This window comes from Myotis myotis, unplaced genomic scaffold, assembly GCF_014108235.1.
Source record: "Myotis myotis isolate mMyoMyo1 unplaced genomic scaffold, mMyoMyo1.p scaffold_m19_p_13, whole genome shotgun sequence".
Taxonomy (NCBI): domain Eukaryota; kingdom Metazoa; phylum Chordata; class Mammalia; order Chiroptera; family Vespertilionidae; genus Myotis; species Myotis myotis.
In genome coordinates, this window is record NW_023416317.1 from 18,231,408 (window position 1) to 18,257,652 (window position 26,245).

A 26,245-nucleotide genomic window follows, 5' to 3' on the forward strand; every position below is an offset into this window, starting at 1 on the left:
TCTGGGACCCCTCAGGGGATGACCACCTGCTGACTTAGGCCCGCTCCCTGGGGGACTGGGCCTAAGCTGGCAATCAGACATCCCTCTGGCAGCCCGGGAACCCTTGGGGGATGTCCACTTGCCAGCGGGGAGCAGGCCTAAGCTGCAGTCGGACATCCTTAGCACTGCTGAGGCGGCGGGAGAGGCTCCCACCACCACCGCTGTACTGGCAGCAGTCAGCCTGGCTTGTGGCTGAGCAGAGCTCCCCCTGTGGGAGTGCACTGACCACCAGGGGACAGCTCCTGCATTGAGCATCTGCCCCCTGGTGGTCAGTGTGTGTCATAGTGATCAGTCATTCCCAGTCGTTCTGCTGTTAGGGTCAGTTTGCATATTATCCTTTTATTATATAGGACAGAGGCCTGGTGCATGGGTGGGGGCCGGCTGGTTTGCCCTGAAGGGTGTCCCAGATCAGGGTAGGGGTCCCGCTGGGGTGCCTGGCCAGCCTGGGTGAGGGGCTGATGGGTGTTTGCAGGCTGGTCACACCCCCTTCAGGGTGGGGGGTCCCCACTGGGGTGCTTGGCTAGTCTGGGTGAGGGGCTGAGGGCCATTTTCAGGCTGGCCAACCCCCCCACCCCCCGGTGATGGAAGCTCCCAGCCTCTCCTTTTTTCTTTTATTCTGGGATTTACTTACCTTCTATAATTGAAACTTTGTAGCCTTGAGAGTTGCTCAGAGCCAACTAGGGCGGGCAGGCAGGAAGCTTGGCTTCCTCCATCATTGGGGCAACCAAACCTGCTTGCTCCAGCTATGTGGCTGCTGGCCGCCATCTTGGTTGGGTTAATTTGCATATAGGCGCTCTGACTGGGTGGTGGGCATGGCTTAAGGCATAGCAAAGGTACGGTCAATTTGCATATTTGTCTTTTATTAGTGTAGATTGATATATTTGATCTATGTATTTCTGCCTTCATTTTTTAAAAAACTTTACTGACTTTTGCTGTATTAAAGTCTTTGCTCCCTTTTTCTTAAACTCACAGTTTGGAAGTCCTATATCCTGGTATTGAGAAATAGAGTATTACCTATAATAACCCTCCCCCTCACATAAGACCTTTAGAAAATTTTCTCTTCAGCCTTCTGGAAAATTTAAAAGGAATTTATGACTTCACTAGAGGCCTGGTGTATGATATTAGTGCAATGGGGGGAGAAGGAAGGGGAACGGGCCTCAGCCCAGCCTGCACCCTTTAGCAGTCTGGGAGCTCCTCAAAGGGAGCGGACCTAAGCCGTCAGCCTAGCTTGTGGCTGAGCAGCATTCCCCCTGTGGGAGTGCACTGACCACCAGAGGGCAGCTCCTATGTTGAGCATCTGCCCCCTGGTGGTCAGTGTGCATCACAGCGACCTGTTGTTCTGCCATTGGGTCAATTTGCATATTACCTTTTTATTATATAGGACTAGAGGCCCGGTGCACAAAAATTTGTGCACTCGGGGGGGGAAGGGGGAGTCCCTCAGCCTGGCCTGTGCCCTCTTGCAGTCTGGGACCCCTCGGGAGATAACGACCTGCTGGTTTAGGCCTGCTCCCGGGTGGCAGAGGGCAGGCCTAATCCCTAGGTGCAGCCCCTGGTCGGTCTCAGAGCAGGGCCGATTGGGGAGTTGGGGTGCTGCTCCCTGTCATGCACAGAGCAGGGCGAATCGGGAGGTTGCGATGCCACCCCCAGTCACGCTCAGGGTAGGGCCGATTGGGGGGTTGGGGCACCGCCCCCTGTCACACTCAAGGCAGGGTCGATGGGGAGGTTGTGGCACCACCCCGTCACGCACAGAGCAGGGCCAATCAGGGGGTTGGGGCGCTGCCCCTGTCATGCACAGAGCAGGGTCAATCAGGGGGTTGTGGAGCTCCCCCGTCACCCACAGAGCAGGGCCGATCAGGGGGTTGGGGTGCCACCACTGTCACACTCAGGGCAGGACCAATGGGGAGGTTATGGCTCTACCCCATCACACACAGAGCAGGGCCCGTGGGGTGGGGGGGGTTGGGGGGCTGCACCCTGTCACACACAGAGCCGCAGGGCAATCAGGGGGTTTGGGCACTGCCCCGTCATGCTGATCCCGGTGCCGGGAGACCTCGCGGCTCCGCTGATCCCAGTGCTGGGAGGCATATTACCCTTTTACTATATAGAATAGAGGCCTGGTGCATGGGTGGGGGCTGGCTAGTTTGCCCTGAAGGGTGTCCTGGATCAGGGTGGGGGTCCCCACTGGGGTGCCTGGCCAGCCTGGATGAGGGGATGATGGCTGTTTGCAGCTGGTCACACACCCTTCAGGGTGGGGGTCCCCACTGGGGTGCCTGGCCAGTCTGAGTGAGGGGCTGAGGGCTGTTTTCAGGCTGGGACTGAAGCTCCCAACTGCTCCTTTTTTTCTTTTTGTTTTATTCTGAGCCAGCTTTAGCTCTGAGGCTCCAGCTCTTAGGCCTCCGCTCCTGAAAGCAGGTATCTGGTTTGTTTAGGTTCTACAATCGAAACTCTGTATCAACTCCAGGTCTGAGATCCACACTAGCTGAAAGCTGGTTTCTGGGGTTTTGTTTAGCTTCTATTTTTGTAACTATGTTTCAAACTGCCAGCTTAGAGGCCGGCAAGGCAGGTGGGGAACGTTGGAGTCCTCCGTCACTGAAGCAAGCAAGCCTCATGTTAGTTTCAAGCTGCCTGGCTGCCGGGCGCCATCTTGGCTGGCAGTTAATTTGCATATCTCGCTGATTAGCCAATGGGAAGGGTAGCGGTTGTACGCCAATTACCATGTTTCTCTTTTATTAGATAGGATAGGTTTTCACTCCTGAGGATAGGTCCACCTCAGGTAAAGAATAATGAAATATTTTCTGCTTAACATCAGCCTTTGGTGGTACTAAAATACTACATCATAAATTTACATTCGTAAATTTTTTCATTAGGTGCTTGCTGTTTTTAATTAGAAATGGGGCTTACTGACACTTTCAGAACTATGAGCTTCTAACTTTGGCTTTTACTAGTAATCTTGCTAGCAGAACAATGAATAAAAGACTAGGCATAGACTTGCATTGTGAGTTTTAATTGAAAATATTCAAACAGCTTAGTAATGAATTATAAAACTTTGATAATTAAGTTGTACTACCATTTATGAAGCAAATATTACTTTTGTAGACTTGAAAGAAACTTTGCATACTTGTATTTTCTGTTCTCCATTTCAGAGAAACTATGAAGAGGTCTAAAATATGTACAAGTCAAAGCCCAACCAAGAAGTGAAATATAAAGAGAAAAAAATCTATAACAGCTGTACCGTAGGAGCATAGGTGGTTTGTAGCTCGTGTTTTGGGTGTGAAAATTTAGCTCATCTCACAGGATACAAAAGCAGGTGCAATAATAGAGCTGAATCATGTAAACCCCCGATCAATTATTTTTAGCATGCCTTTTAACTTTCCTTTCCCCTGGTTTCTTGTCTTCTGTGCCCGAGTCTTGAACTGGTAACCACTTGAGGGGGTGCCGGCGATAAATGGGCCATGGAGGAAGTGTCAGCTGAGCCAGAACAGAGAAAATGAATCAGCTGTAGCCACTAAAGAGCATTATGTATAATGCCTGGTTCCCAAATGACTCCTGCACTAAAGGTAAAACCAACAACCAAAGGACATTTGTATGAAAACCATGCCACTGCTCAGACAAGATACTTGAAGTGAAGCAAGCCTCACTGTTTACACATATGGCTTAAGGGCCAAAATAAAGGAGGGGAGGGAGGGAGCAGTGTGAAGATCATAAAAAATACTTGGCCCCGCTGGTGTGGCTCAGCAGTTGAGCGACAGACAACCCAGGACCAAGGGGTTACCGGTTTGATACCGGGTCAGGGCACATGCCCGGGTTGCAGGCTCGATCCCCAGTGTGGGCGTAGCCTATTGACGATGTTTCTCTCTATATATACCTCTCCCTCCCTCCCTAAAAAATCAATTTAAAAATATTTTTTAAAAATTCCTGCTAGCTTTAACTTTCAGATTATTGTTTGGAGCAGCTGCCAAAATAAATGAGGTGTATCCTTTTATGCAGCTTTTCTCACTGACCCTATAGCAAGGGGAAACACTGAGGGAAAAGTTGGCTCTGGTTTTCTCTAATAGGTCCAACCAAAACAACCCACTTCAGACAACACAATTTGCCACTAATATTCAAACACCCACAGATTTCTTACCAAACACGAAAAAACAAATCCAGCCATAACAATATAGACAGTCCACCCGAACTGTTCAGCCACGTACCCGTAGATAAATCCAACTATCTAGAGACAAAGTATATTGAATACAGTCAGTCTGGGGGGAAGAAGACGACACACACAAACCCAAACAAACAAAAGATTATGCAAAAGTCAATACTTACTGCTGAAAAAAGAATAATTCCCTGAAACATCTGTTCAGCTAGCTTCTGGCCCTTGTAATCCTAGAGGTGAAGGAAAGCAAAGCAGGATTCGTTCCATCACCGAAGAGACACCATTCCTGCCCTGGTCTCACAGCACTGGCACCGAGCAACCCAACGTCAGGGGTTCCCCAAGGAAATGCTGGGTTTCCCGGGGGAACGGAAGCACCCTAACCGAGCACGGGGGGGATTCTCGCGGAGGAAGGGAGGAGGGGAAGAGTGGAAGGCAGGAGTCGGAGCCAGGAACCGCGGTGCAGCGGGTGGGTCTCCCACAGGGACTCCGAAGCTGTCAGCGGGCGAGCGGCGGCGAGGCTGCCCGGGCCGAGGCGGGTCTCACCCTCACCATTTGCGTGGGCAGCGAGCTCAGTTGCTCCAGCATGGCTGGCTGAGGCGGGCAGCAGAATGCTGGCGTCCGGCAGCGAGGCGAGGGCGTCCGGGAGCGAGGCGAGGGCGTCCGGGAGCGAGGCGAAGGCGGCTGCGACTCAGGGGCCGTACGTTTTGGGGACTGGTCCCGGGCACGGCGCGGCGAGCCTCTCGAGCCGAGTGGAGCGATGGCCACAGCCCCGGAAGCGGATGTCTCGCACAGAACCGGCCGGCCCGAGGCTCCGCCCCGCTCCATCGCTAGGCGCCCTGCGCTCACGGGAGCCCGCCGTCCTGCCCGCTGAGGTGGGGACCGCGGCGGCCTAGCCAAGCCATTGCGCGCCGGGGACCGGTTCGCCGTCGGTGCGATCGGGTGCTGGGAACCGCGGCCCCGGCTCCCTACACTGTCCTGCACTGCGCCTCCGCGACTCAACGGCCGCCGGCGCGCGCCCCATCTCCATGGCGACGGGCTTTGTGTGGCGAGGACCCCGGCGCAGGGGCTGCCCGGTGGCGCCTGTCAGGCGGGACTCTCACCGGCCTGGCAGCGGGTGGGCTGGGGCCTGCGGAACGGCGCGGCGGCGAGGAGCCAGCGGGCGGGCGGACTCGGTCGGCAGTGCGGTGACGCAGGCGGCCGGGCGGTGACTGGGCCGGGGCCTGCAGCGCGGCGCTGAGCTGGCGGGGCGGGCCGGGCGCGGGCGGCGGCTCCTCCTCCTCCGGCTGCAGGTAAGGGTGGCCACGAGCATCGAAGGGTAACGAACGGCTCGCCCGAATCCGGAGTCTTTCTCTGGGCCTGAGGGGAACCTTGAGAGCGTCACCCCTAAGCGTAAGGTGGCCCTTTTGACCCCTAGAATTTAGAAGGGAGCACCCCAGGGCATGTCCTCGAGAGGAAGGAAATCCCTTCGGATAGGAGGCCGGGTCCTTGGCTGTCCCTTGCACCGGAGTGGAGAGAGCCCGCACCCCAGAGTCTCCAAGCTGGCCTACCCCCGACTTCCCCGGGCCCTCGCGGGAGAGACCAGCCCAGGGTTCTCCCTGCCTCTCTCAAGGCCTGGGTCTGTCTCAGAGCATAGGCTCCTCCCCTGTTTGAGAGAAACCGTTCCGGACCCGCCGGGCTGCGCGCCCCAGCGGGCTCCCTGGCCTCTGTGCGATGTTGCCCGTCAGGAGCACAGGCGGTGGGGTCCTAGGCGCTCCCAGGGCCGGTTGGTATGTGGCTGCCGCCCCCCCATTCATGCAGGCAGCAGACATTCACGGCGTCCTGTGTTGGGCCAGGCAACGGGCCGAGGATATGCTGTGACCAACACGAGGCCCTTGCCTTCCTAGCTCCAGAGTGTGCCCAGGGAGACAGCCACGTGCCCCAGAAATACAGGGAGCAGCGTTTACCCAGAGACAGGGAGGCCGGGGAGATGTGGGAACTCGGGGGCGGTGCAGCTGAAGGTAGGGTTCGGGGGCTCCCTTGACTCCTGAAAGCCAAGCAGGCCCCAGCCTGATGAGGTGGGAGAAAACGGACGAATTTCCTTAGTGTTGTCGCACCTTTCAGCCTGGCAGACACGTAACAGGCTTTTTTTGTCTTATGTAGAAGTAGACGTATTCCTGTGTTACCCCTCTTCAAAGGAACTTCAGAGGGTGGCAGTTGCAGAGACTTTATGGGACAGATCAGACGGGAAAAGGAAATTGCCTGTCAGGCTCCACTTGCAAGAGAGCTCCGTGGGAATCCATGCCCTTTCCCGTGATTATCGTAAAAGATCGAGCTCCCTTTCTGAGCTGAGAACCACCCTTGTTGCCCCTAGATGAATAAGATCGATCATTCAACAAGGATTACCTGCCTCCTACCGTTTGCCAGATGTGATTTTAGATGGAGAGGATACATCAGTAAATACTTTTCATTGGGGTCGCTTTTCTCTTAGAAGAAATAAATGAAATTTCATAATGGAGGGTGGAGGGGATGGAGAGTAAACTTCCCTGATGGGTAAGAGGACAGAAAAGTGACTGTGGTCTTCGGTGACTTCGATAAGACCAGTTTGAATGGAGCAGTAGGAATAGAAGTCTGGTTGGAGAAGGGCAAAGGGAGAACAAGAGAGGAAGTGGAGCTGGATACTTTAAATCCCTTCAAGCTTTTACAGTGAGGGGATGCAGAGAAATGGATTTGGGGGTCAACTGGGGTGAAGGAATAGTTTCTTTTCTTTTTAATGTATTTTATTGATTTCTTACAGAGAGGAAGGGAGAGGGATAGAGAGTTAGAAACATCGATGAGAGAGAAACATCGATCAGCTGCCTCCTGCACATCCCCTACTGGGGATGTGCCCGCAACCAATGTACACGCCCTTGACCAGAATCCAACCTGGGACCCTTCAGTCCGCAGGCCCACGCTCTATCCACTGAGCCAAACAGTTTAGGGCTCTTTTAAGTGGAAGATACTTGAGCATGATAATACGCTGATGGGTGTGATCCAGCAGAGAGAAAGAGTTTGCTGAGGCTGCACCTAGGAGGCAGTTATAGGGTAGCTTACAGAGCATCAGTGGAATGGCTTTTCATGTACATAGTAATGGGGGAAAGCAGAAAGGACAAGCACAGCTGCTGAATGTGAGTACTAATGCAGGTAACCAGCAAGTTAAAAAAGAAAAAGTGTTGCCCTGGCTGAGTGGATCAGTTGGAGCATTGTCCCCTGTATATTGAAAGGTCGTGGGTTCGATTCTTGGTCAGGGTACATACCAGGTTGCGGGTTCATTTGGAAGGCAACTGGTCGATGTTTATCTGCTTCTCTCTCCTCCCTTCTTCTCTTTCTGAAATCAATAAGAACATATCCTTATGTGAGGATTTAAAAAAAGAAAGGTCTTTTGCCCTATTGCCATATTTTTGGGGGTCCTGCCCAGAGTGAGTGTGTATGTGTTTTGTGAGTGAGTTGGGAATGTGAACGTTTAAAAATTTCTAAACAAAAAATATTAATTTTCATTTTGAATGTTGCTGATCAAATTGTATATTGTTGTATACTCTTAACAAAAATATAAGCCATTGTTACACATTCCAGGTTCTACATGCAATTTTGTTTTTAGAATTAATTCCTTCCAACCCAAATCAACAAATCCATCAGCGAGAATAGTGTTACAGAAAAACCGGAGAAGAACTAAGCAACACTTAGAGAGATGGAGTTACATTTATTACGCGCGGGCCCAGAATAAAATGTCTCTCAAATTCTGGGTGAAATCACACAGGAAGTTTCCTGTATTTATACTATCTTACGCTCTTTGTCTCCCCAATATGGGGTTTTTCCAGTTCCCTTTGCAAGTTCTTAACGGGCCCTATGTGCTGGCGCTTTGAGACCTCGACTAAAGGCTTGGCCTGACGCCAGCACTGATAACTTCGTCTGGGGAAGGTTTAATGGCCTCTATGAAATGGGAGTAGTCTTATTTTCCTTATTATTTAAGCCAGCAAGCATTTACAGAAGCCAGAAATAGCAGGGTTAAAATTCCAAACAGCAGTTTTTATATAAGATGGATGCTTCAATAGCACCAGGAAAGAAACTAAGAGTCAGACATACTCCATAATACTTGACATTTTGCGAATAGATAATTGTGGAAGAGTTAGGAGCAGTGGTTTCTGCCATGCCATCAAATACTTGCTAGGATTGTTTTTCTTGTGTCTAACCAACTGGAATAGCACAACTACGTACTACCTGTAAGTAACTTGCTGGACATTGTTGAGCTAAATCACTGTGCCTTGTACCATTAACTAGATGAGACTTATTTTAGTGAGACAGTTTTCTCCAGTCTTGGTGGAAATTGGGTCCTAAGTAAGCAGATGTTAGAGCTTTGTCTGAGCAGCTCCCAGCCTGCCAGCTTCTATATGAAAGACAGCCCACGTGATAGCAGCACATGGCTTCCATATCTAGTAATGTATATTCTTGAGAGAGGAAGTTCATTGATATAATGTACTGTATATACCGGTATACCTCTTTAGAAGGAGAGACACAGAGTATTTTAGATTGTTCTTGGGGAGTCTGAATTATTTTCTCCTGAATTTGTAATCAGGCCTGTGATCCCAGTTTTTTTCAACAGTCTTTCAATATATTTCTCCTGTTTTCAAAGGCCTTGAGAAATCAAATGCCTCATATGCACACTGTTTACTTAAGGTGTAATTAATTTAAACATACTTTGATTTTAGAAATAATGCTATATTTAAAAATGCTTGTAAAATGAATAGCCTTTTGTAAATGTTAGGTACTGCCATGGGAAAAGATGAAGTAGAAAACGGTGAAAGTCTCAGCTGTAGTATCACAATATCCTGATTGTTTAAATTCTGGTTTTAATATTAATTAATTAATCCTCACCCGAGGGTAAACACATCCATTGGTTGCCTCCTGTACGCTGGGGAGGAGCCTGCAACCGAGGTATGTGCCCATGACTGAAATCGAATCCGCAGGCCAATGCTCTATCCACTGAGCAAACCAGCTAGGGCTAAAATCTCTTTTTAAAGAAGCATTACCCAGAGATTATTGTGGAAATCTAATTGTTTAACTTAATACCACCTACTATCTTGTTTCCATTGAGTTATTTTTTATTTTTTTTTAAGTGAAGGCATGAGATGAGCTGGGGAGCATAAGTTGCAGGGAAGAAGCTATTTTTTTCTTTTAGCAGATTTTAATTTTTTGAGAATAGTACTCTAAACTTTTTTTATTATTGTTTTGGGATTTTTTTGTTCTCTGAACTTTTGATAGCAAAATTGGATTTTGTGAAAAAAATTTTTTTAAAAAAATTGAATCTATTTAAGGAAAGGGGGTAGGGGATGGGATATCCAAAGGGAAGGGCTACACAGTACTGAGCCGAGGGATCGTTGGGCTTATGGTGGCAGCACCCAGGAGCTGGAGTTTCAGAGAGGAAAGGAGAGGGAGAGAGTGATAGAAACATCAGTGATGAGAGAGAATTACTGATCGGCTGCAGGTACCATACTGGGGATGGAGCCTGAAACCCGGCATGTGCCCTAACTGGGAATCGAATCGGTGACCTCCCAGTGCATGGGACAGCGCTCCACCAACTAAGCCACACCAGCCAGGGCATGAATTTTTATTATGTTTTTGTTTTTTTCTGCAATAGTTTTAAATGAATGTGAAAAATGTTCCTTTTACCCTCTTTAATTCCAATGAAAGGTGAATGAGATACAACTCAGAACAGGGATGTTTTGTACTGATGAGGCTGACCTCAGGCTACTTGATCATAGACAACTGAGCCCCTATAATTTTTTGTTGTTAATTTTCACTTGAGGATATTTTTTCCATTGATTTTTAGAGAGATTGGAAGGGAGGGAGGGTGAGAGAGACACATCGATTGGTTGCCTCCTGCGTGTCCAACTGGGGCCAAGGGTCAAACCTGGCCCTTGAATGGGAATCGAACCCGAGACCCTTTAGTGTGTGGGCTGATGCTCTAATCACTTAGCAACACTGGCCAGGACTCCCTGTGAAATTTAACAAGGAATTTCAAGTAGAAATTCATACTATACTTTCCAGGGTGGTTAGATCCCAGCTAGTCCTCTGGGTAGAATTTCTTTGTTTTTCATCTAGAGGTATATAATGTACAAGGTTACCTTATTTTTCCAATTATTTGGAAGTATTTTATTATGACTACCATAAAAAATTCAGATCCCAAATTGGGTTCTTGGAAACTGAGTTTCTAGCAGAAGATATGCAATTCTTGTTTCTATCTGAATAAAAGTATTTAGGCATTTTGATGGCCTTTCTTCCGTACCTGCTGAATTGGGGGGCTTCTTTTTGTTTTGTAGGATTAATAACTAATATTTATGTAAGACAGAAGAGGAAGATGTCATTCCGTAAAGGTATGCTCTTTCTACGAGTTGTTTTTATTCCTGATCACAAGGTAAAGAGAGATAATGCAGGCTTTCCCTCTGTGTTTCAGTGAACATCATCATCCTGGTCCTGGCTGTTGTTTTCTTCTTACTGGTTTTGCACCATAACTTCCTTGGCCTGAGCAGTTTGCTAAGGAATGATGTTTCAGGTATGCGAACCCTTGGCAGCTGTTGAGCTGGAGTTACCTACGTCCCACATCCTAAGTATATCATGAGGTGAAAGGAAAAGAAACCTTTCTTGGCCTTATAAAAACTAAAGGCCTTGGGTTAAGGTCTGGTGGTACTCACTGTGCTCTGGTAGCCTTCCCTTTCCACCTCTTCTCCCTTCTGTGCGGTTATTTGCTAAGGATTTGATCTGACAAGATCCTTTACCAAATCAGAGGCCAGAAAGGAGTCTCTGTGGGCGGCTTCTATTTGCTCACATTTCAGCAGAGCAGGGCCTCAGAAGGTGGGGCCAGTGAGTGTCATAGATGTTTCATGCCTGCTGTGTTCACTAGAGCAGCCGTCGCCAACCTGTCGGACCTCATGGACCACCGGTTGGCAACCGCTGCACTAGAGTGTCAGTCTGGTTACTTCCCTTCTCCTGTTACTTTCCTATAACCTGTGAACTGTATCAGCAGGACTCTAGTAGTAAAAACCATAAAGCCATCAACCGATCTTAAAAATCACTTTATTATATAATTCCATTGCTAGATACTTAACATTAGTTGTTTATACTGCTCTGCCTTGGTATTGAGCCATGTTTGAAGCTTCAGAGTATTTGTTAAAAATCAATTTTGGATTGCCACACACCATAGTTGACCAGAGCAAGAAAAAACTAATAGCTTTCCTGCGTGTTCTGACAGGATGCTTTATAATAGTGTGTATATACATGTGTATGTATTTATATGTATATATATATATATATGGGGTGGGCAAAAGTAGGGTTACAGTTGTGAGTACATGAAACAGTTTATTCTTAGTGTATTATTTTCCATATGAACAACTGTAAACCTCCTTTTGCCCACCCCTGTGTGCACATAAAGTATTGCCTGCTTCTCATAGGAACTTTTATGAAAAAGAAAATAGCACTCAAGCTCCATGAGGGCATTTTGTTTACTGCTTTATCTCCTGTGCCTCTAAGTGAGGACTGGTGTGTAGGAGGTGCTCAGTAAAATATTCATTGACTAAATGATCAATGCCTAGAGATAATTATTAAAATTTTAACTTAGTACCTTTCAGTTCCACCCCCCCCTCATTTTTTCTGTACAGTTGAAATTATACTATATATAAATTTGCACATATGACATGTTTTTCCACATGATTATATCCTAAGTATGTTACCATGGCAGTGGAAACTCTTCATTAACTTTGTTTTTTTAAAATTATCTTGGTTAATTCTCTCTTGAGGATAGAGTGGAAGGGAGGATGAGAGACAGAGAAAAACATCAATGTGAGAGACACAGAGATTGGTTGCCTCCTGCACACACTCCAACCAGGGCCAGTGATCAAGCCTGCAACTGAGGTACGAGCCCTTGACCGGAATCGAACCCGGGACCCTTCAGTCCACAGGCTGACACTCTATCCACTGAGCCTGACCAACCAGGGCTCATATGTAATGTAATGCCACATAGTTTACTTGTTTCCATAGGAAAGTCTTTTATTACAATGACTGATTTTTTTATGGCAACCCCACAATAAGAAATATATTACATATAGGACACACATATACACATGTGTGTGCTGATTGTCTATCCACCTTTCATGATGGTAGAGATTTGTCTGTTTTATTCATGGCTATAACCCCAGTGCCTAGATATTGCCTGGCACATAGTAGACACTGAGTGTTCAATGAATGAGTAAATGAATGGATTATTATAAAAGGCAAAAAGGAAGGTTTACCAAACAATACGTGCAGTTGCTGTGTGGGATGCACTCTGATGTGTATATTTTTTTCCCACTCTGATATTTTCTCATTCAGTGTTCTCTTCCAATTCAGGAACTATTTTCTACTCAAATTCTGATCATGACCCTCTAAATTGGTTTCATGCCTACTTATGGGACATGATCCATAGTGTGAAAAACTTTTTGTTTCTAGGTTTTCACAATTGTAAATAAAATCGTGGCTTTTGATTACCTCTCAGATTATGTCCTTGAGAGGCAAGAGGAATTACTATGAGTCAAAGGCCATGTACCTGTTTAAGGCTCTTGGTACAAATTGCCAAAAATTGCTAGAAAGATTGTTATATTTCCATCAGTCGTGTATCAGAATTTGGTTGACCTGAGTGTTTGTTTTTTAATGCTGCTTCTGCTTTTCCAAAAACCTGGTTTTATATAGGAAAACACACTTTCTGGGCTGTATATTTACATTATTATGGGAAAGAATGAGGTAAATAAGCATCACAGTCCTCACCTCTTTTCATGTCTAGTGCTCTATGTCATACCTCATGAGATTGTGTTTATATCACAGTACCTTCTTGTGTTCTTTGCAGATTCAGGAATTGTGGGGCTTCAGCCCATAGACTTTATCCCAAATGCTCCCCATGATGCTGTAGATGGGAGACAAGAGGAGGTTCCTGTGGTCATTGCTGCATCTGAAGATAGGCTCGGGGGGACCATTGCAGCCATAAACAGCATTCAGCACAACACTCGCTCCAATGTCATTTTCTACATTGTTACGCTCAATCATACAGCAGACCATCTCCGGTGAGCTCTGCGCATTCTTCTAGAAAATGCTTTATGAGTATATATTTTCTCTATACAATTGAGATTATATCACATATAAATTGCACATGACAAGTTTTCCCAGTGATTATATCATAAGCATGTCCCCACGATAGCAGAAACAATGTAAGGAACTTTTACTAAGATGTAAATCAACTGAGTCACTATGTACACTGTTAACTCAATGTGGTATTTTTTTAGTTATAAATTTTCTCAGTGCAGGAAGTAATATGCTGATTTACATTCTGTTACAAGTTTCTCATCTCATGAAACATGCTCTGAGTATCTCTGGTCTAGAGTAGGAAGGAATGTGGGAGCGATGGCAAGGTAGTGTGAAGTGAGCACAGGCACTGATACAAATTCTGGCCCAGAGTGATTGGGGAACAGTACCTAACCCTTTGGAACCCTCATCTATAAATATGGGATGAAAATATTCAACTTAGAGGATCATTGTGTCAAGTAAATGAGAAAATATAGAAAAAAAAAACACCTAGTACATAATCGCTCAGTAAATGGTTATTTACTATTATAGTGATTAATAATAGAAACCCAATCTGAGGGACAATCTCATCCATGCTTTGAAAATGCTTTGAATTAAGGTTTCAAATTTTATTCCAAGAAACATCTAGGCTAACACGTTAATAGTTGTCAGAGTTCTAAAACATTTCTGTCCTTTTGGCTTTCTCCACGTTTCATATTTTGTGCAAATTATTTTAAAAACTCAGAACCATCTAAAATAATGTAGAAACAAATAGACTACACAGATACCATTGTGTCCACAAAATGCTGAATTGAAGTGGACCTAGAAGAAGCATGCAGTACTTTTCTCACAGGCAGAATTCTTGGGTGGAAGAATTATGTAGTCATCACAGTGAATTACTGTCTATAGATTAGCTAATTACCAGCTTTGTTGATAATTACTTTTTACTACCATCCTACTTTGACTCATTTTCTTCACCTATGTATTTGATCCATGTGGTGATCGGATGTTCTCAATTCCACAGGGAGTTCTACAATAGTTTAGTTTCAAAAGAGTGATGAAAAATGTGAGCCTGGTGGGAGAATCTTGGCTCAGGGAGGGACTTTGGTGGGAATAGTCTTCAGATGTGGAAACCGAGGCTCAGAGAAGTGAAGAGGTTGAAAGCACCTATTTGGTCCCTAGGGTTTCCCCTGGAAGGCGCAAAAAGATAAGGCTGTGGTTTTGGGACATTATTTAAAACTGAAATTTTGGCACTTCATTTTCATTAGGTCTTGGCTCAGAAGCAGTACTCTGAAAAACATCAGGTACAAAATTGTGAATTTTGACACTAAACTTTTGGAAGGGAAAGTAAAGGAGGAACCTGACCAGGGGGAATCCATAAAACCAGTGAGTTCCACTCATCTTTGTATATGAGAGTCTTAGGAAATGACTGAGTATGTGGGTAACTGTGGGTACAGTGCAAGCAGTTTCCTTGGACCAAGCCTGGGCAATTCTAAGTGACCTTTGGCATGGGTACTGAGAGCATTCTGGGGGATTCTAATAAATGAAATAGGCACACAGCCATTTGGTGAGTCCTGTCAACGCCTCTCCTTTTTCTTCCCCAGTTAACCTTTGCAAGGTTCTACTTGCCTATTCTGGTTCCCAGCGCAAAGAAGGCTATATATATGGATGATGATGTAATTGTTCAAGGTACCAAAGGATGTCACTCAGTGCTGTTTTGTCTAGAGCAGGGGTCCTCAAACTTTTTAAACAGGGGGCCAGTTCACTGTCCCTCAGACCGTTAGAGGGCTGGACTAGTTTAAAAAAAAACTATGAACAAATTTCTATGCACACTGCACATATCTTATTTTGAAGTAAAAAAACAAAACGGGAACAAATACAGTATTTGTATTTGCATGTGGCCCGCGGGGTGTAGTTTGAGGACCCCTGGTCTAGAGTGTGGGCTGTAGTGGTTTTCTTATTTATGGTATCCTATTAAGGTCATCCTAGGACAGTGATGGCGAACCTTTTGAGCTCGGTGTGTCAGCATTTTGAAAAACCCTAACTTAACTCTGGTGCCATGTCACATATAGAAATTTTTTGATATTTGCAACCATAGTAAAAAAAATTTATATTTTTGATATTTATTTTATATATTTAAAGGAAATTTAACAAAGAAAAATCGAGCAAAAAAATGAGTTCGCCTGTCACCTCTGACACATGTGTCATAGGTTCACCATCACAGTCCTAGGAAGAAGTGGGAGGAATAGGGAATCTTGAGACAACTAGTAATATAAATCTTATACCTTATCCATTTCAGGTGATATCCTTGCACTCTACAATACACCACTGAAGCCAGGACATGCAGCTGCATTTTCAGAAGATTGTGATTCAGCCTCTACGAAAGTTGTCATTCGTGGAGCAGGGAACCAGGTAAATTTCTTATTAGAACCCTTGTAGACACTCCCTTCCCTGTAAAGCAGGTTAATGGGGAGAGGCAGCAAACTCTGGGAACTTTTCTTTTTGTTGCTGCATTTTATATTCCTTAATTATTCCATCCCAAACTCAAGCCTGTTTTCCTATAGATTGGTTCATGGCCTTGACAACCTAATTCTCCTTGAACAACTGACTTATTGTTTCTAGTTTCCTATTCTGCCTAATGTAGAATCCCAAATGTCACTTTTATTTGCTTTATATGTAGAGTCCTTCATAATAATCTGAGAAATCATAGGTTTTAAATACGCAGCTCTTCCTCTTTACTGGCTGTCAAATTATAGCCATGTGCTGCATAACTTTCATATATCCAGCAGTGGTCCCAAAAGATAATGGAAAAATTCCTAGTGCCTAGTGAGCTCATAGTTATCTTAATGTTAAAGCACAATGTATTATGTGTTCATGGTGATGCTGATAAACAAACCTACCATGCACATTATAAGTATAGCACAATTATGAACAATACAGAATACTTGATAATAAACAACTTTATTATTGGTTTATGTACTTACTATACTACTTGTTATTATACTTGTTCTACTAATAAAAATGTTTTGCTGCCCTGGCCAGTGTTGCTCAGTTGGTTGGGCATTGTCCTGGCACTGAAATGTTACAGGTTTGATTCCAGGTTTTGGGCTCCATCCCCAGTAGGGGGTATGCAGGAGGCAGCCAATCTATGCTTTCTCTCTTCCTTCCTCTCTATAAAAATAAAAAGATTTGCTATAAAATACGTCATTACACCTGCAATAGCCTCATACATCTCGTTTACTGTGTCATTTTTAATTTTAGAGAGAGGAAGGGAGGAAACATCAGTGTAGGAGTGGAACATTGATAGGCTGCCTCCTGCACAGCCCTATCGGGGATTGAGCCTATAATCCTGAGCATGTGCCCTGACCCAAAATCAAACAGGCAACCTTTTGGATCTCCAGTTGACACCAACCAATTGAGCCACACCAGCCAGGACAACTGCATCATTTTCTCTTGTGCTTGATTTAATCTTGTATTGTTTTGTATAGTAACATGCTGTATAGGCTTGAGGCATGGGAGCATAGGCTATATACACAGCCTAGGTGTGAAGTAGGCCACTTCATCTAGGCTTGTGATAAGTGCATGCTATAATGTTCACACAATGATTTTGCCCAACAAGGTATTTCTCAGAACATATCTCTATCTGTAAGCAGTGCATGGCTGTATATATTTACTGTTTGAAGCAGTGAACACACTATATATATATCCCATTTGTTTTTAGTACAATTACATTGGATATCTTGACTATAAAAAGGAAAGAATCCGTAAGCTTTCCATGAAAGCCAGCACCTGCTCATTTAATCCTGGAGTTTTTGTTGCAAACCTGACAGAATGGAAAAGACAGAATATAACTAACCAGCTGGAAAAATGGATGAAACTCAATGTAGAGTAAGTATGAAACCACCCTAGCTGTATTTCAACAGGAATTAGTCATGATTCTTCACTAACAGCTTATATTTATCTGTCCCAAGAGAGGGACTGTACAGCAGAACACTGGCTGGCAGCATCACAACACCTCCTCTGCTGATCGTATTTTATCAACAGCACTCCACCATCGACCCAATGTGGAATGTCCGCCATCTTGGTAAGTAGAAGAATTAACAAAAGGCCTAAGCTAATAAAAAACTAAGTATCTAAAGGACTATCCTCAGGGATGGGATATATTGTTTCCTTTTAAGTTTTCTCCAGTTTGATGTAGCATTGTCATGTCTGACCAGTACAATCATTTGGCTTTTTCTCTCAATATAAGGCTCCAGTGCTGGAAAACGATACTCACCCCAGTTTGTAAAAGCTGCCAAATTACTCCATTGGAATGGGCACTTTAAGCCATGGGGAAGAACTGCTTCATTTACTGATGTCTGGGAAAAATGGTATATTCCTGACCCAACAGGCAAATTCAGCCTTATCAGAAGACATACAGAGATCTCAAACATAAAGTAAAACATAATTTATGCTATAAGCATTTCTCAGGAAATCCTGGAAGATAGTATGTGTGGGAAGTAATTGTGGCAACCCATGGGAAATGGAACATTTCAAGTGGGACAAGAGGACAAACGGCACTGTCTGCTTCCCTGATAGACTCCGCGTTCCTCCATCTGCCTTACCAAGTGTTTGCTTACTACAACACTGAATAACCAGAGGTGAATGGACTGAGAACAGCTGGTACAGCTAGTTCAGCACTGCTGCTTGGTTTTACATTTGTAACCTGTGGCCTGATCTATAAATAAATAAAGTGAAACCTACATTTTTCAGTAGGTATCGGACTTTTTGCATCCAGGTAAATAATTCTACCCATTCAGTGTACAAGAGATGAACTGTCTTTATGGAATTCAGACATTTTCTACATTGCCTGATTTTTTTAAATGACTATATTATGACACATATTTACAAAATTTACACAGCTTGTCATACCAGAAACAAACTGGTACATCATACACATAGAACAGTTTGTTCAAATTGTAAAAAACACAAAAAACCCCTAAGAGGACAAAGTTACATTATACATAGTCTGTACTGAAGTTGTAAGCATCATCTTCCTCTTCAGATATCCTATCCAAGACATAAGATTGTGCAGAATGTTCATCTATATTAGAGAAAAGAAAAGTGAGGGGTTTTTTTGGTGTTTTTTTAAGTAAAAGCAATTCTAATGGATTTGTTATAAGACCCCTTCTCCCCCCACCTAACTCACCTGCCCAGGCCTCTTTAGCAGGGGACGTGATTGAGCTATTTCCCTGTGGGACAAAGAGAAGCAGTGCTGTATTAGTAGCCCTGTGCTGCTTATTAATCTAAGTAATTATGTACCTGGAAAAATTCTCCAAAGATACACATAATGGAATCAGCAAAACAGACTAATGGCTGGAAGACTTAAACACCTAAATTGGGGCTTTGTTGTAATACTTAATTCTATCTTTAGCCCCTTCTCATTTGTTGTACATTTTAATATTGGAAAACTTAATTCAGCTTAAACAACTCATGAACAACATACTTACCTCAGCTTCTTCAACACTTTCCTGGTCACTATTGATGTCTTCTAAGTCCTCCCTCTCTTCCTGCATCCTTTCTTTCTGTTTTGGCAATTCTTCAACGATGTCCTCTTCCTCTGTTATTCCATTTGTCAGACCCGAGGACTGGAAAAGGATACTACTGCCTAAATGAGGGCCCCTGATGGCTAGGAAAGGAACACAGCACATACCAACAGATGAGACCTTTACTGGCCTTTCAACTGATGGAAAAGAGCAGTCAAACCCATGCCTTGCTGCCCTAGCCGGTTTGGCTCAGTGGATAGAGCGTCGGCCTGCGGACTAAAGCAGCGGTCACCAATCAGCGGATCACGGACCACTGGTGGTCCATGAGGTCCAAAAGGTTGGCGACCGCTGGACTAAAGGGTCCTGGGTTTATTAATTCCAGTCGGGCACATGTCCGGGGTGCTGGCTTCATCCCAGGGGTGGGCAAACTTTTTGACTCGAGGGTCACAATGGGTTCTTAAACTGGACCCGAGGGCCGGAACAAAAGCATGGATGGAGTGTTTGTGTGAACTAATATAAATTCAAAGTAAACATCATTACATAAGAGGGTACGGTCTTTTTTTTTTTTTTTTAGTTTTATTCATTTCAAACGGGCTGGATCCGGCCCGCGAGCCATAGTTTGCCCACGGCTGCTTTATTCCTAGTAGGGGGCGTACAGGAGGCAGCTGATCACTGATTCTCATTGATGTTTCTCTCCCTCTCCCTTCCTCTCTGAAATCAAAATATATTTAAAAAAAAAACAAAGCCTTACTTACCTTGTATGCTGTGTGCATTGTTCTTTTCTAGTTCTTCCAGATTCAAACCCAATTTCATGTCTGTCACAATGTTTTCATTAAAATGTGGAGAAAGAGTCCATGATGGAGGGGGATGGCAATAGTAGCCTAAAGAGCCACTGGTATTAAAAACAAGACTTGTCAAAAACCAGTTCCTTTATTCTATGTGGTCATCAAATGCCTACAAAGAAGCCTTACCCTGTCCACTGAGACCACAGCAGTTTGGCAGCACCTTCTACATTTGGGCTTCCACCTTTTTGGTGCAGTCCTCTTCTCTGAGCAAGCAAAGTAAAAAATTCTGAAGAGTTCTTAAAGTCTGGGACAGTGAATTTCAGTACTACCTTAAAAGAAAAACAAACTATCATTTGATATAGTACGGTTATTAAACAACAACAAGATTTTCTACTTAAAATGTGCATGAAGAGAGAACGGAGCTCAAGGGAAGGGGAAGGGATTCTACCTGTCGAGTGTCAGCCTGGGACAGGATGGCACTGGCAGCTTCCACTGGTCTTAATACTTCAATACTTGCTGGACTTCTCAGAGCAAGTGCGGCGGGAGAGTTAAGTGGAGACACAATGAAACTTGGACTATCTATGATTGTGATTTGTTTGTCCAGAGAGACAACCTGCATGCTCCTGGAATAAGATATGGTAATTGATGAGGGTGCTACTTTACCCGAAGGACAAAAGACAGAACATGAAGCTCAGGGTTGGATTGAACAAACTCAGCATAGTCTGTCAGATCCAGTTTATCATCATTTGCTTCACATGTATATAAATAAAACCATACTGCTCTCCTCCCAAAGAGAAACACTATGTTATAGCTTACATATTGACCTGAACACATGCTGCTTCCTATGCCATAAATACACACCGTCTTCTATCTGGCGGACTTCCATTTGCTTCAAGGCCAGGTTAAAGAACCACCTCCTCTGAGGGCGCTTTCTCCACTTTGAGTCTATTTGCTTATTTGTCTCTCAAACCAGATCATGGGCAGCTATTCCATTTCAATTCTTCCCCAAGCCTAGCACTGGCTTAACCTTTCACCTTTATAAGAATGGAAAATTGTCTTCTTTTAAGATACCCAAGACAAAACTATATTTACTCATCTATAATGAAATGTTACAATTATGGAACAACTCCATTTACCTTGTAAGTCCCATGGATATACCGACATTACATATCTGTTCTTGTTTTAAGCAGTTGATGAGGCTGCTTTTCCCCACATTTGGGAAACCTACAAATGGTAAATTTACAGATTAAAAGTCATTGTGTTGACAATTATAACATTCCCATTGTTTTGTTTTATGCTTGCTTTGTGTTTAGAGCAAGATCAGAGTTGGATCTGAGTGTCTTCACTTTAACACTAAGACCAATTTTAGCATCCTCATTTCTTGCACAAGTAATGAGAGGGCAGGAAAAGATGATTCATTTAAATACACCCAGAGCTTTAAAAAGCCAACTTCCTACAGTGCCCAGTTGGGAAAAAAATGAACTACGCAGCAATTACATAAAAATTTGTGTTTACATTGTGTGTGTGGTAAGGTGGGCAACAAGCTAGTGTTTAAACAAGTCCTTTATTTAGCAAGACCCCCATATACCCTTAACAGGAAAATTCTTGGCAGGTAAGAGATCAAGACATAAAATGTATTGAACTGAAACTCACCAATTACTCCAACCTGAATAGCTTTGCCATAAATCTCTTGAAAATCTCTAAGAAGTTTCCAAAGGCCTTCTTTCCCAACACAGATTTCACTTTTGAATGGAATGTTCCTCCTTACCTTCACGTTAAAATTGCAAATAATTAGTTTAACTACTTTTGACAACCTACCATATAAAAACCAAAAACCTGGCTCCAAAGACCAGCCATTAAATCACCATATTCTACTGCCTTTCAGATTATCTCTGGATGAAATCAGAGTTGGATCTTATATATTCTCATTATTTAAATCAAGATTTTGTATACTCATCATATTTCAGCCATCCAAAATCTGAAAGCAGCACACTTCCCACGAATGACAGTAAAGGGTACCTTGGGTATCTTTTTTTTGTCCTTCAGATTTGTTGAGGCTCTGAACACGACTGTGGGCAATTCCTTCTTCAAATAATTTAACCAGTTCTCCAAATTCTCCTTTGGTACCAAATCTGATAGTGATTAAAAATAAGACACAGAAGTTCCAATTTGGTTATTCCATTGAGATGAATTTGCAAATCCGAAAAACTATGGATATCACCCTGGTTTGCCTTTTCCCAGTTTTTTTCTTTCAGAAGGATTTAAATGGAAGATGGGGAAAGGGTAAGCTCTCCAGCATACTGCCCTTATCTTCACAGTTCAGTATGTATACTTCTGTATTTTTTCAATTCTCCTCTGTACTGCAAGATTAAGCCAACCTATAGATTATTACCCTAACCCTAGGGCTTTATTCCCTGGTTTACTGGTCAAATAGCAGTCATGTTTACTGACCAAACAGTAACCGTAGATCCCACTATTACTCTCTGCTTCACAGGTCTCTCTTCTAGATTTTCCTGTTCCTGCTGCTCAAACCCAGGCATAGTTAACTATGGATTTCATCTAAATATTGTCACCTATCAACACTGTGCAGGTGTGGAGAACCTGACAGAGAGCCATCACTTCCTATATGAAATACACTGCATAGTAAGCTGAGTATAAAAGTTTGTACTCTTAAGACAAAGTTCTAAGTATTGAGTAACAACAAAACAAAACCAGCAGAAGCCAGTCAAACCACTTGTAGAAAACACTACCCCTCTGCCCAATACCGGTCTTTGGCAACAAGAGAGCAAATGCACTGGCTTTGTTGAGGTCAGAGTTGGATCTTATCAGTCTTCAGGGAAAGTCAGACTGTTCAGATGTTTTCCTCATACCTCACTAGTGCAACATGAAACATGAAGGGCATTCCTTTTGCTCACCTGATTTATTTAACACAAGTACCAGCCTTTTCTGTCCACCCTGGACAATGGCCTTTTCCACCTGAGGACACCTGCAACCAAGAGGATCTCTGGCATCCAACACTTCCAGCACAACATCTGAGGCTTCAATCACCTGTCAAGGTAGAAACTATCAGGGAACTCCTACACACAAGTATACTGGCCCTGTCCACTTTGCAACAGGGAGAGCTCAGAGTTGGATCTCATTTCTTCACTTTGGCATGAATGGTCACGTTCATCATTTCTCACAAGAAAGGTAACACAGGTGTGCTCAGCCTCTCATCTCTCAACAGATTTTAAAAATGGAAACACCCCCACTGTCTGAATATAGCATCTCCCCATAGTGAATTAGGTCTTTAGATAAGTTTTGGGGGCCTTGCCAAGAGCTGCTGAGAAACTTGGTCAAGCTCTATTACAGAGGAGAGTGAGCTTGGGAAAACAGGTGTGGGTGGTCATGCTGGGGAGCAACTATACCAAGATGCTCCCTTGATTTCCTACAAAGCACTTATTTTAATGTATTTTGCAGTTTTAAAAACCAGTGTCAATATGCTATTTTAACACAAAGTATCACTTTTGTGAATCATGCTTATGGAGAACTGTCCCTGTGCAAAAATTTAAAACCATAAGAATGTTTTCATCAGCTAAACGTAACAGAAAGGCCCTAAATAGGATAAACCAACTTGCTTCAGCTCTTGTGAATGGCTTCTTCCAGCTCAAGGGAACTCTACTTCATCTTTACTAGTACAAGGTTGGTCAGAAAAAAAGGAATGACTCTAGTCTTTTAAACCTCAATACCATTTTTAGAAAGACCTAAGGTACCTTTTTAAGTTCCTGACAATACAACTTCTTTGGATTCTGTTTAGCCAGCTTGGCTTTCTTAGCTTTGCGTTGCCCAAATTCCTGAAGGATAAAGACAAAGGAAAAAGATACAAAATTGGAAGATCAGCAGTTGTAACTGGTTTCTCTATTTTCCATGGCTGATAAGGGGTACTGCAGTTGACATTTAAATAGGTAATACAGTGTCTGAACTCGATCCTTTTCTTCCCAAGAGGCACAGCAACTCCTGTTTATGTTCTTTTTCTTCTACATCAGAACTCATCTCTCATTCAGAGACTTGATCGTACCTCCTTCACAGATGGCTCAACATCAAGGGTAGCTTCACATTTCCTTTTCTTTTCCTGTTCCTTCTGCCTGTCAAGTTTCTGCTGCTGTTTTAGTTCTTCAAGCTGTGCCCAAGCCATAAGAGAAGTGGGTAAGCCAAAGTGACGTGGTGGTATTACTTTACTTCAAAAATAAAAAAATACACTTCACTTGCTGAAAATTTCAGCTAACGTATCTTACCTGTTGTTTCCTTAGCTCAGCTTCCCGAAGAAGAGCCTCCTTAAAGGGAGCACTGTTTGGAATTCCTGGATCTTTCCTAGGTTTCTTGTGACCCCGTTTCTTAGCCTCCTTCCTCAATTTTCGATGGTGCTCTCGAACCTAATATGATAAAAAACAAATTTATCAGTTTACAAAAATACTAAACAGAATTCTTGTGAGAAATTTAGCTATAGTTTAGTTTACCTGTAAAATGACTGAGAAAACTAGAACTTTAGTTGTAATCATACAGAGAGTTGCCTATTTATGTATAAAACAGCAAGAAAATGTCATTGGGCCCTGGCTGATTTGGCTCAGTTGAATGAGCGTCCTCCCAAAAGGTCGCCAGTTTGATTCCTGGTCAGGGTCCATGTCCAGTAGGGGTCATGCAGGAGGCAGCTGATTGATGCTCACATTTATTTATTTTCTCTCTCTCTCTCCCCCTAATAAATTTTAAATACTCTACACCAGTGGTCGCCAAACAGTGGTCCAAAAGGTTGGCGACTGCTGCCCTACACAATATATTTAAGAAAATGTCACTGGGAGATTCTTTTTGTGTGAAGGTTGTTAACATGTTGATCACAGTTTACAGATTTTATCACTGAATTACTGCAGTTTCCCACAGCTGCACTCTTGATGCCTAAGAGGTTGTGCTGCCCAGTATCTCAGTTGGTTAGGGTGTTGTCTGGATATGCCAAGGTTGCTGATTGGATCCCTGGTCAGGACACATTCAAGAATCAACCAACGAATGCATAAATAGGCCGAATAACAAACTGATGTTTCTCCCTTCCTCTTTCTAAAATCAATCAATTAAAAAAAAAAAAAGCTGTGCCATGGTCAGTATATCCAACCTCCATTTCCTGAGATGAGTCATACACATAGTAATCCAAACCTTCTCCTGGAGGAGAGAGGAGGCAGAAATCAGTTTAGCATTGGATTTGGCATAGCCCTCCCAAGCACAAGTCTTACCTTTTTCTGGATTTTATACCGCTTATGGCAGGTCATGCGTTTACTTGCTTTCTTTAACTCTACAAAGAAACACATCACAAAAGAGATTACACACTAATGATCAGTTTTAGTTCTTGGTGACTGCACTCTGGGGTCAGGACCCTTTTTGTGTAAAGTAATAAGCTCTCAAATCACGAGGGGCACACAATAAAAACACACTTGCCACTCAAATCCCAGAGAATTTGACTAATAGATCGAGAGTAGAGCCCAACTCCCCGCCTCCCACACTTCCAGTATCACATTGGGATTGCACTCAGGAGTGTAGGAGGCCCATACGACAGCCACTCTTGTCAACCAAGAACCACAAAGTAGGAGCAAAAGAGGCGACTCTCAGACCTCACTGGGCTGGACTGAACGCAGCCGCATAAAGAAAAAAAGCGGCCAGCCCTGAGCGGTTTGGCTCAGTGGATAGAGCCTCGGCCTGCGGACTCAATGGTCCCGGGTTCGATTCCGGTCAAGGGCACGTGCCTTGGTTGCGGGCACATCCCCAGTGGGGAGTGTGCGGGAGGCAGCTGATCGATGTTTCTCTCTCATCGATGTTTCTAGCTCTCTATCCCTCTCCCTTCCTCTCTGTAAAAAAATCAATAAGACGTTAAAAAAAAGAAGAAAAAAGCGGCCATAAACCTGGCTCGGGCTGTTTCCTCACGAGACTCCAGCCTGATGTGGACTTTTATGGCCCAGATCTCCTTCTGTACCATAGGCCCGAGGTTAACACGAGCCTTCCAACTCTCGGTTCCACGCGGGACCAGCACAATGGCTGATGTCATACCCGCAGGCCCCAATTCCTGCGGAGACCAAGCTTCAAAGAGCACCCTGATGGGTCATCGACCATCAGAAACAGTGGCCCCTCCACGTCCGCCCTGGACAACACTCACTCGGTCGCTTCATACTGGAGGTGGGAGCAGCAGCGGCGTTAGGGGTAGCAGCTACAGCCTGCCTCCTCCGGCACCGCGTGGGATCTGAGGCCTCCGGTGAGCGTCACTCACTCACGCTGCCGCCGTAAAGCACGCCGCCGGCGGCCCGCGTGCGCGAGCACGCAGTGTCGTGCAGCGCTGGAATCGCTTGGCGGCCCAAGGGTGGTTTTGCGGCAGCACCGGGAGGGGTGAGGGCGGTGAGGGCGGCGGGTGAGGAGCGACGGCAGCGGTCGCGGCCGGAGGAGCTCTAGCAGCAGCCGTGGCGGCCACGGGGCGGAGCGCGGCGGTCGGGGACCGCAGCCGGGGCTGCAGGCGGCGGAGCGGCTGGGTAAGGCCGGGCCTGGGGCAGGCGGGGCCGCTCCTTTCAGCCGGCTCTCGGGCCTTTGTGTGGGCCCGGGCGGGCGGGCGGGAGCAGCGGCGGAGGCCCCGCCCCGCGGTGGAGACGCGC

The 26,245-nt window shown here is 44.7% G+C and overlaps 4 protein-coding genes and 4 non-coding genes across 15 annotated transcripts in view; 2 read left to right on the top strand and 6 right to left on the bottom strand.

Moving 5' to 3' along the window:
• Positions 1–3,019: 3,019 nt before the first annotated feature.
• On the bottom strand, positions 3,020–5,141 carry SPCS1 (signal peptidase complex subunit 1). 2 transcript variants are annotated; one of them, XM_036331984.1, is made up of 4 exons: positions 4,727–5,141; positions 4,348–4,407; positions 4,230–4,249; positions 3,020–3,504 (listed from the first exon to the last, which is right to left on the bottom strand). In XM_036331984.1, exons 1-4 carry the CDS (start codon positions 5,000–5,002, stop codon positions 3,501–3,503), a joined length of 360 nt encoding a protein of 119 aa, XP_036187877.1. In that variant the 5' UTR covers positions 5,003–5,141; the 3' UTR covers positions 3,020–3,500. The 2 variants fall into 2 exon arrangements, with proteins under 2 accessions (XP_036187877.1, XP_036187876.1); XM_036331983.1 differs by lacking the exon at positions 4,230–4,249.
• Positions 5,142–5,334: 193 nt separating this feature from the next.
• GLT8D1 (glycosyltransferase 8 domain containing 1) lies at positions 5,335–18,039 on the top strand. 5 transcript variants are annotated; one of them, XM_036331978.1, is made up of 11 exons: positions 5,461–5,566; positions 6,317–6,609; positions 10,510–10,563; positions 10,644–10,742; positions 13,065–13,278; positions 14,545–14,662; positions 14,881–14,965; positions 15,576–15,688; positions 16,998–17,164; positions 17,248–17,360; positions 17,526–18,039. In XM_036331978.1, exons 2-11 carry the CDS (start codon positions 6,528–6,530, stop codon positions 17,714–17,716), a joined length of 1,236 nt encoding a protein of 411 aa, XP_036187871.1. In that variant the 5' UTR covers positions 5,461–5,566; positions 6,317–6,527; the 3' UTR covers positions 17,717–18,039. The 5 variants fall into 5 exon arrangements, with proteins under 5 accessions (XP_036187873.1, XP_036187871.1, XP_036187874.1 ...); XM_036331980.1 differs by lacking the exon at positions 6,317–6,609 and having other exon boundaries at positions 5,335–5,466; XM_036331981.1 differs by lacking the exon at positions 6,317–6,609 and having other exon boundaries at positions 5,473–5,566.
• On the bottom strand, positions 10,737–25,994 carry GNL3 (G protein nucleolar 3). Of its 2 annotated transcripts, none has more exons than XM_036331976.1 (15): positions 25,759–25,994; positions 24,845–24,903; positions 23,861–23,998; positions 23,644–23,745; positions 23,339–23,419; positions 22,502–22,634; positions 21,606–21,718; positions 21,240–21,354; positions 20,723–20,810; positions 20,035–20,209; positions 19,773–19,915; positions 19,557–19,693; positions 18,766–18,944; positions 18,465–18,507; positions 10,737–13,121 (listed from the first exon to the last, which is right to left on the bottom strand). In XM_036331976.1, exons 1-15 carry the CDS (start codon positions 25,769–25,771, stop codon positions 13,084–13,086), a joined length of 1,557 nt encoding a protein of 518 aa, XP_036187869.1. In that variant the 5' UTR covers positions 25,772–25,994; the 3' UTR covers positions 10,737–13,083. The 2 variants fall into 2 exon arrangements, with proteins under 2 accessions (XP_036187869.1, XP_036187868.1); XM_036331975.1 differs by lacking the exon at positions 10,737–13,121 and adding an exon at positions 18,078–18,359.
• LOC118668696 lies at positions 20,268–20,344 on the bottom strand. Its single transcript, XR_004971712.1, has one exon. It is a non-coding gene; the product is annotated as a small nucleolar RNA SNORD69 (small nucleolar RNA).
• LOC118668695 lies at positions 20,894–20,969 on the bottom strand. Its single transcript, XR_004971711.1, has one exon. It is a non-coding gene; the product is annotated as a small nucleolar RNA SNORD19 (small nucleolar RNA).
• LOC118668701 lies at positions 21,477–21,559 on the bottom strand. The gene has a single exon (XR_004971716.1). It is a non-coding gene; the product is annotated as a small nucleolar RNA SNORD19B (small nucleolar RNA).
• LOC118668694 lies at positions 22,383–22,459 on the bottom strand. The gene has a single exon (XR_004971710.1). It is a non-coding gene; the product is annotated as a small nucleolar RNA SNORD19 (small nucleolar RNA).
• PBRM1 (polybromo 1) overlaps positions 25,991–26,245 on the top strand; it is a 134,826-nt gene continuing 134,571 nt past the window's right edge. The window contains exon 1 of one of the 2 annotated variants that reach the window (XM_036331957.1): positions 25,991–26,125. The gene's annotated coding sequence lies outside the window, so the exon portion shown is untranslated. The remainder of the gene's footprint in view (positions 26,126–26,245) is intronic. The other variant, XM_036331960.1, reaches the window with a different exon arrangement.

Coding starts and splice junctions, on each gene's coding strand:
- SPCS1 (XM_036331983.1), bottom strand. CDS start 5,002: ATGGAGCGGGGCGGAGCCTCGGGCCGGCCGGTTCTGTGCGAGACATCC. Junction 4,408..4,726: donor GCTCGCTGCCCACGCAAATG/GTGAGGGTGAGA, acceptor CTTCACCTCTAG/GATTACAAGGGCCAGAAGCT. Junction 3,505..4,347: donor GAATTATTCTTTTTTCAGCA/GTAAGTATTGAC, acceptor GTTCTGGCTCAG/CTGACACTTCCTCCATGGCC.
- GNL3 (XM_036331975.1), bottom strand. Junction 19,694..19,772: donor CTGTGGTCTCAGTGGACAGG/GTAAGGCTTCTT, acceptor TTTTAATACCAG/TGGCTCTTTAGGCTACTATT. Junction 18,360..18,464: donor TGCTAAAGAGGCCTGGGCAG/GTGAGTTAGGTG, acceptor TCTCTAATATAG/ATGAACATTCTGCACAATCT.
- GLT8D1 (XM_036331978.1), top strand. CDS start 6,528: ATGAATAAGATCGATCATTCAACAAGGATTACCTGCCTCCTACCGTTT. Junction 10,743..13,064: donor GCTAAGGAATGATGTTTCAG/GTATGCGAACCC, acceptor TGTTCTTTGCAG/ATTCAGGAATTGTGGGGCTT. Junction 17,165..17,247: donor TGGATGAAACTCAATGTAGA/GTAAGTATGAAA, acceptor ATCTGTCCCAAG/AGAGGGACTGTACAGCAGAA.